Source organism: Lepidothrix coronata, unplaced genomic scaffold, assembly GCF_001604755.1.
Source record: "Lepidothrix coronata isolate B3197 unplaced genomic scaffold, Lepidothrix_coronata-1.0 Scaffold15, whole genome shotgun sequence".
Lineage (NCBI taxonomy): Eukaryota > Metazoa > Chordata > Aves > Passeriformes > Pipridae > Lepidothrix > Lepidothrix coronata.
The window spans coordinates 5,552,814-5,570,322 of record NW_016690195.1 but is presented as its reverse complement, the minus strand read 5'-3'; the positions used below and the strand labels follow the sequence as shown (position 1 = coordinate 5,570,322).

At 39.0% G+C, this 17,509-nt stretch overlaps 1 protein-coding gene across 3 annotated transcripts in view; it reads left to right on the top strand.

The window, feature by feature from the left end:
* The first annotated feature begins 25 nt into the window (after window positions 1-25).
* The window catches only part of NUDCD1 (NudC domain containing 1), a 36,090-nt gene continuing 18,606 nt past the window's right edge, over window positions 26-17,509 (top strand). Inside the window, exons 1-3 of one of the 3 annotated variants that reach the window (XM_017806502.1) lie at window positions 128-225; window positions 5,162-5,250; window positions 9,070-9,224. In XM_017806502.1, the coding sequence (XP_017661991.1) occupies window positions 9,117-9,224 (108 nt within the window). In that variant the 5' untranslated portion in view covers window positions 128-225; window positions 5,162-5,250; window positions 9,070-9,116. Of the gene's footprint in view, window positions 226-5,161; window positions 5,251-9,069; window positions 9,225-13,003; window positions 13,222-17,509 lie in introns of those variants that run through there. The other 2 variants (XM_017806501.1, XM_017806503.1) reach the window with 2 other exon arrangements.

Genomic DNA, 17,509 nt, shown 5'->3' with positions numbered 1-17,509 from the left:
CGGCTCCCGCGCACCCCCTTTCCCGTGGAGCTCGGCGGCGTCTCCCGCGCGTTACCCGCGGGCCGCGGAGTTGGCGGCGCTTCCCGAAGTTTTTCCAGAGCCGCGGGATGGCGGGCGCCGCTCACTGCTCTCTGCAGGCAAAGCGCCTGCTCCTGGACCCCAAGTTCGAGGGGTACAAGCTGTCGCTGGAGCCGCTGGCCTGCTACCAGCTGGGGCTGGACGCGGGTGAGCAGCGGGTGCGGGGCGGGCGCGGCGCGGGGCTGATCCCGCCTGGGGCTGATCCTGCCGGGCATCCCTTGGGCAGCACAGGAGGCCGGATCCGCCCGCCTTTCCCTTCGTCCCCCCGGCGGTGCGGCGCGGCCCGGCAGCGGCCCTGGGTGCAGGTGCCCTGAGCTGGCACAGCCCGTCCCGCTGGAGCCCCGTGGGGGCTCAAGGGACCGATCGGCTTCTCTCGGTATAAGTGGCTGCGGTTTGGCAGTGGTGTCCGTTCTCCTCAGCTTCGGGTGGGTTCATGGTGGGCCGAGGTCTCTGTCAGATCTTTGCCTCGCAGCTCCCTGCCTCTGGAAGTCTGGGCTAGTTTCTAAATGGGTGAGGAAAGCCTTGTGCTAAATCTGTTCTTGGGTTGTGCAGACGAGCTGAGGCTGATGACCACCTGAGGTAGTTCAGGGTGGAGTGTGAACGGAGAATGTGGAATTTAGATAAATGCACGTGAAATTAATATCTTATACGAACTTCAGCAAATTAGCTGTTTTTCTTTCTTGCTCTGCCCACAGTTCAGAGGTGGATCCTCAGGCTATACATTCTATGCCCTGCTTTTTCTGCCAAGCATCATCAGTATTTTAGATGCTGCTCCATTAATAGGCTAATTCACTGAGGAGTACATTAGTGCTAAGTCCTGTTGAATATGTGCCTGCAACATGCCCCTTGAAATCTCTCAACACTGTGCGTTTAGTGATTCGTGAAATTTAAGTCTTTTGTAAGGTGGATGAATTAGTTTTTTGGTTTTTTTAATAATGCTGAGACTGTAATATACTAATTGCTGTCTCTATATATTTACTGGACAATATACTTGTCTACAGAGTTACCCATTATATGTTACTTTAGCTGTGTTGAGTACATTGTATCAGTAGTGGACCGGAGAGGTATGTTTGCCACTCTGAATTGTCTGCAGTAAGATGGACGTTGTAGGTAAATTGTGTATTGAAGGACAAGGGAACAAACCGAGGTGGTACTGTCTATGGTGGGAGTGGAAAATCTAACGAGTAACTTTTTTATTAGATATTTTGACAATTTTACTGTAAGACTGATTTAGGTGTCACCTTTCAAAAGAGTCCAATGTAGTTGTGTGGAGGCGTGCTACAGTTGTGTCAAAGGTGGCAATGGCATAGCGTAGGTGCAGTCTTTTAGTTTGTCCCTTATTTGATGTTCTGCCTATGATCAAACAAGCTTTGTGGTTCTTGGCTAGTCAGTTGTGCACCTGTTCTAAAGTGTGAGGATTTACAGGTTTTCATTATAATACACAAATGATGGAGTTGCTAATGGACAGGTGGATCTACTCAGTTCTTGTTCATTCAGACATTTTAAATAATAGTTGCAGTAACTGGTGTGATAGAGAATTGGTATGTGTGACTGTATTTTCTTTCCCCATTTCTCACAGCACAAAAACCCTGACTCATTTCAGTCTAACTTACTTAATCTGTCCTACAGACTCATTAACATTAACTGACTTATTCTGTTCTCTGTGTGTGTATGTATATATAAGTACAGATATAGGTCCTCTGGACAGTGGAAAGGTTTTGCTGTTGTTGTGTTTGGAAGTTAGTAGCAGGAAGTATATCAGACCTTATAGCTGTCTTCTAGATGTTTTGTTTTTGGCCTGCTCTTAGGCCTTCAAGCTGCCTCTTCCTCCTTGATGTTTTTTTTCTGCTTCTTTCAAGGCAGTTTCTTCACAGTGCAGAGGTGTTCTGTACCTGAACTTTTTATTTCCCGGTGTCAGTGGTCTACAGATGTGTTAAATTGAGGGTTTCCTTCCAAAACTTGGGTTTTATGTTGTACAGGAGAAATGGGCTGAGTTGTAGAGACCATGAATGATGTGGAGGCTGTGACTTTTTCAAATTATGGCATGTGAGAAGAAACTAATACTGTGTGAAAAGGCCAAGAATTTCTACTTTCCAGCACATTTGTGAGCAGATTCAAAGCCTCTGGAACATGATGAAGAACTTGGTAGTTTGTGGGTTATTAAATTAATAATTGTCACTGTGTGAAAAGTTTGATTTGATTTCCTCAAAGTGAGACTGAATACAAAAGCTAAAAGAAATGTCAAATATTTAGTAACTCTATCAGCATGATTATTTCTGATTTTACTCACAACTGTTTGAACAAATATGGTAGTAGAATCTGGAAGATTAATGTTAAAAGGCTGGAAGATTAATCTAAAAAGGCTGTTGAGTTTTTTGTTTGTTTTCCAGGAAAATACTTTTTGAGTGCTTGTCTCAAATGACCTGAGATTTGAAGTTCTGCCTGTGTGGCATCCCAAATTTTATGGCAGTAAGAGGAATATGTGAGGTTTAGAGTAATTGAAATACATGACAATAAATAGAAATAGGTGCTCCTTCTTAAGTAAAACTGAGTTTTATCTCAGCTGTAGTTGAAGTATTTATGCAATGTTATTACAAACTTACATATTAAGTTTTAAAGTATCAATCTTTTTTGTCAATATTTGTATCTGTGTTTTTATGTTTATCTATTTTTATTAATTTCACTGCTAGGTATAAAATAAAATAAAAAAAATTGCCATATGGAATTGATGCAGGGTTCTACCACTGGAGCAGGTAGATAGCAGAATGTGGTACTGTGTGACAACTTGTGGTGATTGTCATGTTCATGTGGACAACAGTGAGCTTCGTTTTCTGACCATTGTGTTCAGCTTAGTATTCAGTTCTAATTTGCCTTCAGCTGTCAAACTGTGGTTGCCAGGAATTTGCAGTTGTCAGATGTGCAACTGACACCAAAATAAATTTTTTTAAATTATTTATTTATTTGATCTGTGGTACAAGGGAATTTTCTAGTGAATTTCTTAAAATGTATGGTCACAGAGAAGAAGAATGGGGGAATTCTGATACCCTTCCTTCCCCTTTAAATACTATGATTTGCATGTTCTTTTATTTCTTCCTTACTCCTACCCATTCTGCCCTAGTTAATTCTAAACTTTCACAGTCATTTCTTGTCTCATCTCTCATCCTGGTAACTTATTTCAGCTAGTAATGAGTCTCACACTATTGTGCCTTTAATTCCTAACTCCTCATCCTAAATTTTGTCTCTCTTTCTCCTTACTTTTTTTTTTAGTTTATTTCCATAACTTATTTTCAAACATTGTATTTGCATTGAGCTTTGTAATGAAGTTTTATGGAGCAAAAGGCACTGATATGTTTCAAACACTTGGATATTTTCATTTTCCATTTTCATTTGAAAAATTAAATGTAGAAAAAAGTCTTAATGTATGGGAAATAGTATGGAATTGTGAGCTCTTGCAGACATTTACAGCTGTAGTTCATAAAGGTTTGTGTCTCAGGCATGTGTGTATCTGTTTTGTTGAACTTTTATTTCTTGAGGGGAAAAAAAATAATGTAGAGGCAGGTTCTGCCTTGGAACTGCTGTTAAAGAAAATGATTCTTGCAGCTGGGACAAGTCAGTGCCAGCTATAGTCAATCGAGGCATTGCTATAGTGATACTTTAACAAATGCCTTGCTAGTTTTTGGATCTTGTTGAATTCACACCTGTGTAAATAACTTCATCAGGCAAAACCAGTTCGTTACATGGTGTCCGTCAGCCCGTGCTTGTTTTCAGCAAGCTACCTGTTCATTAGTCAGGTTTGTTTTTGTTTTTTTCTATTAACATACTTATTGCAGTAGATTAAAGGAGCCTTGTACTTTTACTCAACAACAGCAATGAGATGACACTGCCATTAACAATAAAAAAAATATTTTTTTAAATTAAAAAAGAAAGCATTAATGCAGGGTTAGAAGGATCTTTGAATGCTGATACTAGAAAATAAACTATCTCTTCCACCAGTAGATCAGCATGTATGAAATACAAAATTGCTTCCACTGGGTGGCATTGCAAAACAAGGCATGACATGCAAGCATATATTTGATGCCACAAAATATGCTGATATAATTACTTTGCATCTTTGGCTGTATTGTAAAGTTGCTTTGGTGTATTCAGTAAAACATCTAAAAATGGAGGGCCTGTGGTGGGGGATGTGTCTGATGGCAAATGTAAGACTTCTCTATTCATTTAAAGTATAAGTTTGTTGATAGCGTTCTTCATTCAGAGATTTTTTTTTTTTTGCAGTGCAGAGCAATAATGATTATAATATCCAGTTAGGGACTTTATTATAGCAGTTAGGTTAGGGATATGTTACTACTTCTGTTGATTGTTTTGAATTGCTTTGTATTTAGTGCTTTTGCTTTTAAGTAAAGGCATTGTGAGTGAAAATCTTTGCTTAATTATCTTTGAACTATTTTGAGTCAAATGACTTTTTAAAGCATGGAACTGGAGATAACCATGCTACTTTTCTCAAATTGTGTTTTTCTTTGTACTGGTCCAAAATATCCCACCAAACTAGGGTTGTTGGGAAATAATATTAAAAGCTGAGGTTTAATTTGTATATTTTCTATATTTTCTTTTTTTTCTAGGGTTTTAGCAGTGCAGTTATTAGTTATTAGTGTATTTATCAGAAATTTGAAAGAGGCCATGTATCATTCTGTTGAATACCTGCCTTTGACTGCTGTTTCTTAATTGAACCCAAACAGCTGAAGCTACTGAATTAATTAGTCTGACTCTTAAAAAGCAAATAAACAACAAAAAACTCCCACCCCAAAAACCCAAACAAAAACCCTAAACCAAAACAAACAACCGTCCCCCCAAATGAAGCAACAAACCAGTAAAAAATCCTGACTGAAACCCAAATAAAAACCTGCAAAACTGTGTAACTGTGAGACTGAATAAGGTGATGATCTGATTGAAGTATTTCTTATTTTCCATTTATATTAACTTATCTTTCTCTGAATTTACTTCAGTAAAAGTCTTCATTTCTTCTTTCTTTTGTCCTTTACTTTTTTTCACTCAGCTCTGTTGGTTTTCTCTTCTTTTTTCCAAGGACCATCAAGAAACCTTGAAGGCTGTAAAAAGGAAGGAATGAACTTCATCCTAGTGTAGAATCTCCTATATAAGCTATCTGAGCACATGGTATGTGATAGCAGATGGCAGCTGTGCACAGATTTCACTTGATCACAATATGGGTTTCAGTTAATGGAGGATGGAATAGGTTCTTTAATTGCTTCATCTTGACATATATGGAACATATATGTGTGATACATTCTGAAAGCAGTTGATAACCTCATTTGAAATGTTTCATGACAGGACAGTATACCTTTGATTGATTTCCTGGTTTAAAATCGCCTACAAATTGTATAGTCTCTGACTTCTGTTTATGTGGAATTAATTACATATTGCAATAATACAAGGGATTTGGATCTCCTGTTCCTGACCCCCCCTTATTATTCAGGGCTTATTAGGACTACAGGCTGGAAAACTCAAGGACAGAGAATCTATTCATGTTCTTCCAGCTTTTATAAAGTTCATAACACTACAATCAGCTAATCAATAGTATATTGTTCCCATAATTTTTGTGAAAAGTTATACATTCATCTAATTTGGACTGGTTTTACTATTTGTATGTGTTTTAGTTGCAGTTCTGACAGGAGCAACATATCTAGGGAAGTGGGGAGGGAGAAGTGGTGAAAGGAAGCCTTACAATTTTAGGATTTTTATGCTAAAAATCTTTGTGTTTATGCATGTGTATTCTAATTTCAGAAGATCAGTTAATGTAGCTATGCACAAAGTAGATGACATGTGCTTGATTTCACTGAAAATAATTATCCTGCATTATATTTCTTTTGGTCTTTAATTGTTTACAGAATGTTCATGTCTTGTCATCTCTTGTCCTGTTGGGAAAAATATCTTATGATAAACCTTGATTATATAAACAGCTTTAAAATGCACTTTCACAATATATTCTTTTAAGTTTTTTTACAGTGTAATTTACTGTAAAATATTCTAATTAGTTAAAATAGAAATGGGAATGGGTAGCAGTCTTTGCCATTATGACAAAGGTGTATTTTCTTCTCACTCCTTTGTTAATATCCTAGCTTGTTTTGAAGGGCCATAGCTTGTGGAACAGTAATTTATTAATTGCAAAAGTACGGAAATCCCTCCTGTGTGGTGAATATGAATAATGATTTGAGCTGAGTGGAATTAATACTGCTGGTTTGCAAATATCAACAGTGATTAGGAGACTAATTGCTAATTATACTGTCATTTTGAAAGCATTTTGTGTAGTATGACTGGATTTTTTATTAATCAGGCAGTATAATCTTGCATAGTTTCCTGAAACCACTTTTATGTTAATAGCCAGTGTCTCTAATGGGGTCAATTCTGAGCCATCTAGTGACTGTCTGATTGTTGGGTTTGTGATAGCTGTGCAGTGGCACTGCCAAATGAACAGCTCTTTGCAGTAATTGGTGTTCTGACAGAGCGGAGTAAACTACTTCTGCTTCGGTAGGTTTTAAGTGGGTGCTATAGAAGAGTTTAGGAAATCTAAGATGAGTGCTGCTGCACAGAGTTGTGAGTGGTCCCTCTTATGGGATGAGATGGAAGTGAAATGCTGGAAATATTTCCTTGCTCTGTTTTTCAGCAGAAAAGAGAAGAAAACAGAAGTTGGATGATTAGGAACTAAAATAACTGTGAACTGTTGCTATGAAAGGAATTAGCCTTGATGTGCTTTCCCCATTCTCTGGGCTTGAGTGCTAATCATCATGGACTGAGAGAGTTTACTTATAGCTTTCTAAAGAATTTTGCTTGTTGTGTGAAGTTCAAGATAAGTTTTCTGCAGGAAAGCTAAGGATCCTGGGATAACTAGTGGAGAGTGAAATGGAGTTCTGGTCTATCTATTATTTGCAGAAGGATGGACTAGACCTCTGCTAATGTATTTTAAGATGTTGGGACTACAGCTGCTTGATCTCTGCATAGATAGGGAATAGGAAAAAAAGAGCTGCAGATAATTTAAATAAAAACCTGATTAGTCTTTGAAAGATAACCTAGTTTTGACTACTGTTAGTTGAGTAGAGGTTTTCTGTTTGGAAAAATCTTGCTCAGGTGGATGACTGTAGGTGGCATACTTCCTGCCTTAAGAAGGTACTGTTCTAGTGAACAGCCATTCTTTGCAGCCTCTTTCAATTAGAAAAACTTAACCTGAAATTTTGGCATTATGTTGAACATTCCTGAAGATTTCAGCCTCAGTGGGAGTACTAGGGACATAGGAGGTTTTTGGCTTTGATTTTTTTTTTGGTTGTTATTTTTTTAATTACCATGAATTAATACTGATTTGTACTCTTTTAATCTTTTGCCTTGCAAATGTTCATAACTTCGTTCAGAAATTAAGACTATGAAAGCCATGTAGTTATATGTAGTTATATTTCTTTTGCTTGCTATTTTCTGGAGTTACTGTAGAGCAGAATTTTTTTTTTCCCTTACTGTACAAACCATGTACAAACTTAGAAGTTGGTTTTACATTGTTGTTGCATATGTGTTTCATCTTGTGAGGGTTATTGATAAACTGTAATTCAACACATGCTGGTAAGAGACAGGATAGGTGTATTGGGTTTGCATGGCAAGGTTTTGGTAGCAGGGGGGCTACAAGGGGTGGCTTCTGTGAGAAGCTGCTGGAAGCTCCCCCATGTCCAGCACAGCCAATGCCAGCTCCAGGATGGACCCACTGCTGGCCAAGGATGAGCCCATCAGCCATGGTGGTAGCACCTCTGGCATAATGTATTTGAGAAGGGTAAAAATTGCTGTACAAGAACAACCACAGCCAGAGAGAGAAACGAGACTGTGAGAGAAACAATTCTGCACATCCCAAGGTCAGTGAAGAAGGAATGGGGAGGAGGCAGTCCAGGTGCCAGAGCAGAGATCTCTCTGCAGCCTGTGGTGCAGACCATGGTGAGGCTGCCCCTGCAGCCCATGGGGGTCCATAGTGGAACAGAGATGCATCTGCAGCCTGTGGAGAACCCCATGCTGGAGCAGGTGGATGCACCCAAAGGAGGCTGTGATGCCACAGAAAGTCCATGCTGGAGCAGGCTCCTGGCGGGACCTGTGAACTAAGGGGGAGAGGAGCCCATGCTGGGACAGGTTTGCTGGCAGGACCTGTGACCCCATGGGGCACCCACGCTGGTGCAGTCTGTTCCTGAGGGTCCTGTGGAAGGGACCCACTCTGGAGCAGTTTGTGAAGAACTACAGCCTGTGGGAAGGACTCACATTAGAGAAGCTTGTGAAGGACTGTCTCCTGTGGAAGGGACTCTATGCTGGAGCAGGGGAAGAAAATGGGGAGGAAGGAGAAGCAGAGAGGTGTGATGAACTGACCACAACCTCCATTCCCTGTCGCCCTGTGCCACTGGAGGAGAGGAGGGAGAGACCAATGGGAGTGAAATTGAGCCAGGGAAGAAGAGGGGGGGGAATGTATTTTAAGATTTGGTTTTATTTCTCATTATCCTGCTCTGATTGGCAGTAAATTAAACTAATTTCCTCAGGTTGAGTATGTTTTGCCTGTGACAGTAATAGGTGAGTGATCCCTCCCTGTGTTCATCTTCATCCATGAGCCTTATGTTATATTTTCCTTTCCCCTGTCCAGCTGAGGAGGGAAATGACAGAATGGCTTCAGAGGGCATCTGGCCTCCAGCCAGGGTGAAGCCACCACAACAGACCACTGTAAATGGAAGGAGTTGTTACACGATCAAAGCCAATGACTTGCAGTGGCCTTCAGGGTGGATGACTTTCTTTCCAACTTTATGGTGAAATTTTAAACTATGTATATGTAATGTATTTTTTTTAAAATAAAGCAGACCTATGGAATGAAAATGGAATCATTATTTTTAAATTATTAGTTTGAATTTTAAATAATTAATTTGTAAATAAGTAATTGTTAAAATAGTCTTTTTCTTTTCCCTCCAGCTGTAGCAGAAGTGCAACTTCATGATGATCAATATACCCTTGACCACATGCGTGCTTTTGGCATGTATAATTATCTTCACCTTGATTCCTGGTACCAGGATAATGTCTACTATGTTGATCAGTTTGGAAGGATTATGAATCTGTCAGTGACTCTGGTAAGAATAAACTTTTTTTTTAAATCACTGAATTTGAAAAGTTCCTTTGCTTTTCATAGAATATAGAAGCAGTTGGGGCCTTTGGCAGACTCTTACTGAGGCAAAATAATCTTCTAGGACTTCTTCCAAATCTTTTGAACTCATCTGGATTCCTAGTAGGAACACCTAAAAGAAAGGAACTTGCCAGGGAAAGCCTTCTGCTTATCACAATCTCATTTTTTGTGTTTTATCCTTGAGGTTGGTTAACCTTGGCTTGCTGCTGGATATCCACCCAGAGAATCTCTCACTCCCCATGTTCAACAAGATGGGGAGAAAATAAGACACAGAGGTTTGTGAATATCTGCCTCACTTTTGTTTTCTGTGGGCTGCAGGGGGACAGCTGCAGGCAAACCTCTGCTCCCCACCACCGTCTTGGCTGACAGGCTCAACTGTGCCCGATGGTGACTCCCGTGGAGCCAGTTGGAAGTGGCTGTATGTGGCATGGGACAGCCCTGGCCCCTCCCCACTGAGGCCACCTCTGCAGGCCCCCCCTGCCTTCACAACACAGACACCCACTACATTCCTTTATTAGGAGGGCACTGTGTGTGTAAAATTATTTCTTAGCAGATAAAGGATTTTGCAACAGGCAGTGAATTGACATAAGAAATATTCTTCCTCAGAACCAATTTCAAGATAATGGCACTTGATTAATGTCTTGTCACAAGTTTCAGTTCCACCTGAACTGGGAAATAAAACTGATTAAACTGTGAAATAAATAGGCACTATCTTGTGTCCTAATACACAGTAGAGTGCTGTTTTGCAAAGGAAACATGTTTGCATATGTATGAAAAGGAATATGTGTTCAGAAACATCAACAAGGTGTCCCATTACAAATGTGCCTGGTCATATATTAGTCAAATGTATATTACAAGTAAGATTGGTTTTGGCCAAGTATAGCTTACAATTAAAATTAATTTCAGTCTTCGTTAAAACAGAAGATTGAACAGGCTAACAAGTTCATCCTAAATCCAGAGTGAAAGAACACATAGGCTAACACATTATTTCCAGTTTTATTTCTTATTTTTGTTGCAACTTTGATTCTAATATAACAGTGTGTGTGTTATCCATAAAGCATGAATTATCCTTGCAACTTAGGTGTTTAGAAGGATGTCATCTGTGAAGGCAAAAAGTGTTTGTAATACCTTGCCGCTTGCTCAAAATCACACATAATTGAAAAAAGAAAAGTGATCAACATGAGCAGTTTTTCAGTGTTGGTTGATGAGTATTCGGGTGGGGTTTTTTTATACCAACTTGAGGAAGTTGTTACCCTAATTTGGCTGGAAATGCTGTATAATAGCTTTAACATTCTGCTGTTACAGCTGTTGGACTTCTTTCATTCAATAAGAAGCATTGATTGATACTTTGCTTTAAAGACCCAATGGGTAGAGTAGTGACAGGATTACTGAGCTGGGTTTTTTTGGTTGGGCATTTTTTTGCATCTGACTCAACGTTGTTTGCTTGTTGTTTGTAGTACTTGAATATAGCTGGAAAATACTCAAAGTTTTCTCCTCTAGCAGTTAAATACTTGGATTTGGTTTCTTGACCTTAAGCTCTTCTTGCAAAGACAACTTTGTTTCTTTTTTTTTTCCAAATAATCAAATGAAGAAATTGTGCCAGGAACTCTTTTCGTGCTTAATTAAAACCCTAAGTGATGTCTATATTTTTCGAATCATCTTTTTGTCATCTTTTTGAATTCCAAGAAGAATTAGCTGTGGAATACTGTTTCCATAACTTTCAGTTAGCTTCAATTCAGAACAACTGTTAGTGGCACCAGACACAATGTGGGAATTCTGTTTAAAATAAGTCAGAATAAGGAAGCAGATAAAGTAAAGAATAACAAAATCTTTTAGTGTTCTGTTTCAGGGTTTTAAATACTTGTCTCTTTGTTATTCAGAGTGCAGGGTATGGACATTTTTTCACAGTTAGAGAGATGTGTCAAATGCCTAGGTATTTTGATTTTTCATATAAAGTTTTGTATTTGTTATTGCTATTTTGTGGGAATTGCCATATGACATGTTTTTTATTTTTCCTTTCTTTTTTGGTATATTTTGTCTTTTCTCATTCCCTGTCTTTTCCTTGGAAAATTCATTTTCATTTTAAATCCTTTATGCAATATCACGTGTTTGTACACTAAGTATCATGCTTTAACCCCAGCTGAAAACTAAGCACCATGAAACTGCTTGCTTACTTCCCCTCTTCCATCTCCAGTAGGATGGGAAGAAGAACCAGAAAGGTAAAATCGGTGGGTTGAGATAAGAACAGTTTAGCAATTTAGATAAAGTAAAATTTAATAATAATAATAACAACAAAAATAATAATGAAAAGGATGGTAGCAGAACGAGAGAAATAAACCCCAAGGAAAAACAGGTGATGAACAGTACAGTTGCTCCCCACCTGCTGACCAATGCCCAGCCCAACCCTGAGCAGCGATTGGTCCCTGCTGGACAGTTGCCCTGGGTTTATATGCTGAGCATTATTCCATATGGTAGGGAATATCCCTTTGGCCAGTTGGGGTCAGCTGCCCTGGCCATGTTGTCTCCGTTTCTTGCGTACCTCCTCATGGGCAGAGCATGGGAAACTGAAAAGTCTTTGACTTGGGGAAAGCACTGCTTAGCAACAACCAAAACATGAGTGTGTTATCAACATTATTCTCATACTAGATCCAGAACAAAGCATTAGTATGAAAACTACCTCTATCCCAGCCAAAACCAGGACAGCATGACAAACTTTTTGTGTCTTTGGAACAATACAATTTCTTAATGCAACTTAAAAAATTTAAGTCTTACAGGCATGCCAAAGAAACTAAGTAAAATGTTACTACTTAATTATGACGGTAAGACATGCTTACTTAAACGGGACCTGGCATGGGGGAGTCAGGAACAGTAGAGAGACTTTCTAAGCCTGTGTCTTACATTTTGCCTCTTGTACCTGCACAGCCTGGCTTGGTCTGCCTGACTTTGCCTGTGGAGGAACCATTTGCTCAGAATTTTTATACAAACTTGAAACCTGGGCTTCTTCAAAGGCTCAAAATCAGGATTAGTGCCATAGGCAGGTGAGGCAAATGAACTACTTAAAGCAAAGGGGTAGTTGTAATAGCAAAGGCATCCAGATGAAATCTGGAATAGATGAATGGAACAACAGAGGCCAAAAGGAAGCAGAGGGCACTGTCAAGCAGTGTAGAGGTGGGCAAAGCGAGAATTGAAGGCCAATGCAAAAGGTAAGAGAGAGACTTGGGAGTGAAAAATAGTTAAACAAAGGAAGAATCTTTGTAGGAATTGAAGAGAGATGAAAAACTGAGTCTGACAAGAAGCTGTACCTAGTTTTTTCTTAAAGAAACCGTGTTGCTGCCATTTAAACCTAATTGCAGTGAGTAAACCTGAGTTCTGCTAAAATTGCAGAAGTTGTTTTAGCCAGTTCTTGCTAGTAAAATGCATGACTATAGAACATCACTATCCCCTCGTACTTCTGAAGCAGGGAATTACTATTAACACTGGTTAACAAGCTGGTAAACAAAGAAACAGTAAGTTACAAAGCAAATCTGACACAGAAGGGTTTTGAGGGCAGGTTTTGTTTCAGCTTCAAGGAAGACCATCCTTTTCATCATCAGAATGAGATTAAGAACTGTTCTAATAAATGCCTAGGGTTAAATTATTGTACAAAAAGTTTGTGAATAAGAGCATTTCCTTTCTTGCCTATTGAGAGAAGGGCTTTGTAGTGAAGATTATTTTTCATTTTTTCAGATCTATTGAGTTCTGAAATTCCCGCTCAGTGCTGATAAATCTGATGTGAGCTTTGAAGACAAAGGAGTAGATAATTCTTTTTCTAATTGCATCCAAAACTCTTTGAAGCTTACTGTTAAGATTCACTTGAAGGCTAACAAACATGTGGTCTTCTGTAATGTTATATAATATAGCCCTGTAAATCACTGTCAAGAGGAATGCTGCTGCTTATTTTCATGGTAAGATACATGGGATTTTGACTTTTTTTTCCTAGGCTCAGTAGTCATTGCTAGTTACCATGGAACAACTTCATTGTAGAAAAGACTCCTTTCAGTGAAATCTAAAAATTAAGTAAAATATGAGTAAGCCAAAATTCTTGATATTCTAGTGTTTGTGTGATATTTTTTTGGGTTGCGGGTTTGGTCTCTTCGCTTTTTTTTTCATTTTAATTCTTTCATTCTCCCCTACTGAATGTGTTAAAATCATTAAAATAGTTCAAGGGGTGTAATGATACAACTGAATCTACAAACAGACCCTGAATGCTTCCAATAATTAAAAATCAAATTTGCATATTTTCCATTGCAGGTTTCATAACCTTTATGTAGCACACAGTAATCTCTAATATGAATTCAAGGAGGCCCAAAAGGCAAGCAGGCTATCTGCTTGTCATCTGGTCTTTTTTTCCTGTTGCTTATTAAAATGGTACTTACCCAAATCCAATTTCTCTTGCTTACCTTTGAACATGTGTTAAATGCACATCTGATGTTACTAACATCTGGAAAGTGTGAAGGATTTGAAATCCCCTCGAATGCTGGATTCTCAACAAATGAGACCACGGTGTGCTTTGCATTCACAAGTGTGCTCTTTCTGTATCGTATGCACGTACCCAAGTGCTAAGTACTCTTTTAGAGTTGGTGATTTGTATGTGTATTTTTCACTGCTTATTTCACAGAGCAGAATAAGTGAGTTTCTTTTGCAAGAAGTAGATATGTATACAGATTATTCCCCCACCCAAGCTACTGATAGTTTGAGAGAAAATAGAGAGACAGAAGATGATTAGCCAGTTTGCAGCTGAATTTAGTTTGTTATGTTTTCACTGCTATTTCTTAGTCTCTTGCCTTATTAAATTAAGGATGAGCCTGAGACTAAGACATATTTTGTGTGGCAAAAGTAATTACTTGTTTCCCCCTCAGGTTTTCAATACAAAAATATTCTTCTGTTTGTGCTTCCTTTTGCATACTTGTAAATATCTTCAAAACTGTCCCTGTAATATTTTTCAAATTCTGTTTTTCTGTTTTTACAAATATACTTCTACTTAAATACATTTTTTTTGTGACACTAATGCAGATTTTAGTAATAAGGGAGGAATTTCCTTGTTAAACAGAGGTTTCTGATTTGTGGAGCTTCAAAAATAGTTGTAGATCAGCTGACTGGAAATTAGCCTAGTGAAATAAAACAGAAAATAGTTTAGTTAGCTCTATGACCACTAGTTATGTTCTCAACATAGTCTTTTTGTTGTTGGATTAAAAAGATAAATTGGGTTTATAAAGGGAAATATTGATCTTTAAAGGCCAATCAGGCAGTTGTTTTTTTCTCCAGAGTTGACTTTATTTGTTCAAATACAAGTGGTACACTAGCTTGTAAAATATCTATGAAACCCATTGCATCTAATTTTGTTTCGTTTATGATACATATATATATATATAAACTGTCTATGAGATGAGGGGAAAGGATAATAACAGTGAGAAATGTTCATCTAAGATATAGAAAAGACATAACAAGAATTCCTTTGTTTTCTTATCACTGGAAGACCTATTTGATGTCTTCAAATCAGATCCTGAAGTCTATGAATCAGTGAAAGGGACAAGGTGCTGAATATGGTGTGGAGTTTATTTTAGAGTTATAGAACAACCCAGATTGGAAGTGATCTCAAAAGATCATAGATTTCCTGGCAAAAGGAGCCTAGATGAGATTATCTAGCACCCTGTTCAGTTACATCTTGAAAACCTCCAGTAAGGGAGATTCTACCATGTGCCTGATGAGGTTGTTCCAGTCACAGATTGTTCTTGTTCTAAAAAAATTCTTTTATGTCTAGATGAAACTTCTCCTGGTGCGCCCACACAGATCCTGGCCTGTACTGGGCTCTTCAGTCCAGGTGCAGGACCTTGCACTTGTCTTTGCTTATCTTCACAATGTTCTTGCTATCCCACTCCTCCAGGCTGACTGGCTCTCTGTGCCAGATGGCTCTCCCTTATAACATGTCTATGTCACCACCCGGTTTTGCATCATCAGCAGATGTGGTGAGGATGCTTTCAATCCCATCATCCAGATAATTTATGAAGATGTTCAACAGTGTGGGGCCTGGTACCAATCCTTGAGGGACCCCACTTGTGACAGACTGCCAGCCCATTTTATTTAACAGCTGATTATTTCAGTTGAAAAACTTAAAGGAATTAAGTTCTATTTCATTTATTTGAGAGATTGTAGAGATGTGACTGTGATGTTACTGAATCTTCAGTTTACTTCTTATATTTTTCTGTGAGAATATTTTATTTGTTCTCTTAATACTGCAGCCTGATCAACATCATGAGTAGCAGATCAAGCTGTATTGCTGATTAAGGATGTCCTGACTGTCTTTTTTAAGCTGTGATGCCAAGTTCTTTTCAAATCATAAAGATTTTGTCAGGTGTGCTGGTTTAAAAGTTAACCAGCAGGGGAAATGAACTCAACTCAAAAGAGAGAGTATAAGTCAGAATAACAATTTAATAAAATAATACAATAAGTACAATTATACAAACAAACAATTGGTCTTAACCCACAAAACCCAAATGTATAACCCAGCACCCTGGGGCATGAACAAAGTGGTGTTCCTTGCCCCCCCCCCGAGTCCAAAGTAAAGGGAGAGGGGAAAAACCTGCTGGTGGGAGAGCTGTTGAAGTCTGGTCAAAAGTGGTGATTGCAGTCCAGTTGAGGGTGGTGGTCTCAGTCTGGTTGAGAGCGATGAGATGCAGTCTTCCTCTGGATCCCAGGAGTGGTAAAAAAAGGTTCCAAAACTCCAAGTTTATATATTCTCCAGTTCAGGCAGGAATGCTCAGTCCTCCCCTCAGAGCGGGGAATTCCATAAAAGGGTATGACGACAGGAACATCTACAGGCCTCTACTGCTAACAATTTCTGGGAAATGGCATGGAAGGCTATAGAATACACAGTTTTGGGTTACACCCATACCGTGATGAACTGGTCTCAGCTGTCCTAACTAGGACATCAGGTTTTTTTCCTCAACAAGCCTCTTAGGTATTCAGAGATTACTTCAACACAAAAAAAGTAGGTAAATCTTAGTCCTGAGAAGGCAGTGACATTGCTGGCATTCCTTGAACCAAATAACAAGCAGAGTTACAAAGCCTTACTCAGCAGAGAAGGAGCTGTATGTGAGAGTGAAGGCACAAGATAAAGAAAAATCCCTAAAAGATACCCTGGAAGACATACTGCTGTACTTAATGAAAATAGTTGGAAATCAAATTTTCAGCAGGAAAGCCATTTTTTCTGTTAGAATTAGCAGGAAATTAAGAACACATCACAAGACTAAAGCAGGACTTCTGAGAACAATTACTGGAAATAAAGACGAAATTGGTTATCTAGCATTCATTTTGCACTATTATTGAATCAGGCTGTTTTGTTTAAAGATAATACAGAAGGAAATACTGGTTTTTGGTTTTTTTTTTTAAAATACAGTGGTATGTATAATTTTTTAAAAATCTGCATATCTTTATTGTTCACTGGAGAATCACATCATCTGCGCAATTTGTTCACTATAGTGTCTGTTTATTCATGCTCAAAAACTATCTGTAGTTTTGCTTAAGAAAGATTGCAGTGTGCCACTGCAAGAGAATGCTAAATAAAGTTATCCTGATGAGTAGTAGAATCACAGAATTGTTTGGGTTGAAAATCACCTTTAGTATAGAGTCCAACGAATCACCAAGCACTGCCAACTCCACCACTAAAGCATGTCCGTAAGTGCCACATCCACATGTCTTTTCAATACCTCCAGGGATGGTGACTCCACGAACTTCCCTGGGCAGCCTGTTCCAATGCTTGGCAACCCTTTTGGTGAGGAAGTTTTTCCTAATACTCAATCTAAACTTCTGCTGGCGCAACTTGAGGCCACTTCTTCTTGTCCTGTCACTTATTACTTGGGAGAAAAGACTGACCCGCACCTGTCTACAGCATCCTTTCAGGTAGTTGTAGAGACCAATAGGGTCTCCCCTAAGCCCCCTTTTCTCCAGACTAAACACCCCCACCTCCTTCAGCTGCTCCTCATAAGACTTGTGCTCCAGAACCTTCACCAGCTCTGTTGTTCTTTGCTGAATGTGGTCCAGCACTTCAGACTTGTTTCTTGTAGTGAGGGGCCCAAAACTGAACACAGGATTTGAGATGCAGCCTCGCCTGTGCTGAGTACAGGGAGACAATCACTGCCCTGGTCCTACTGGCCACACTATTTCTGATACAGGTCAGGATGTCATTGGCCTTCT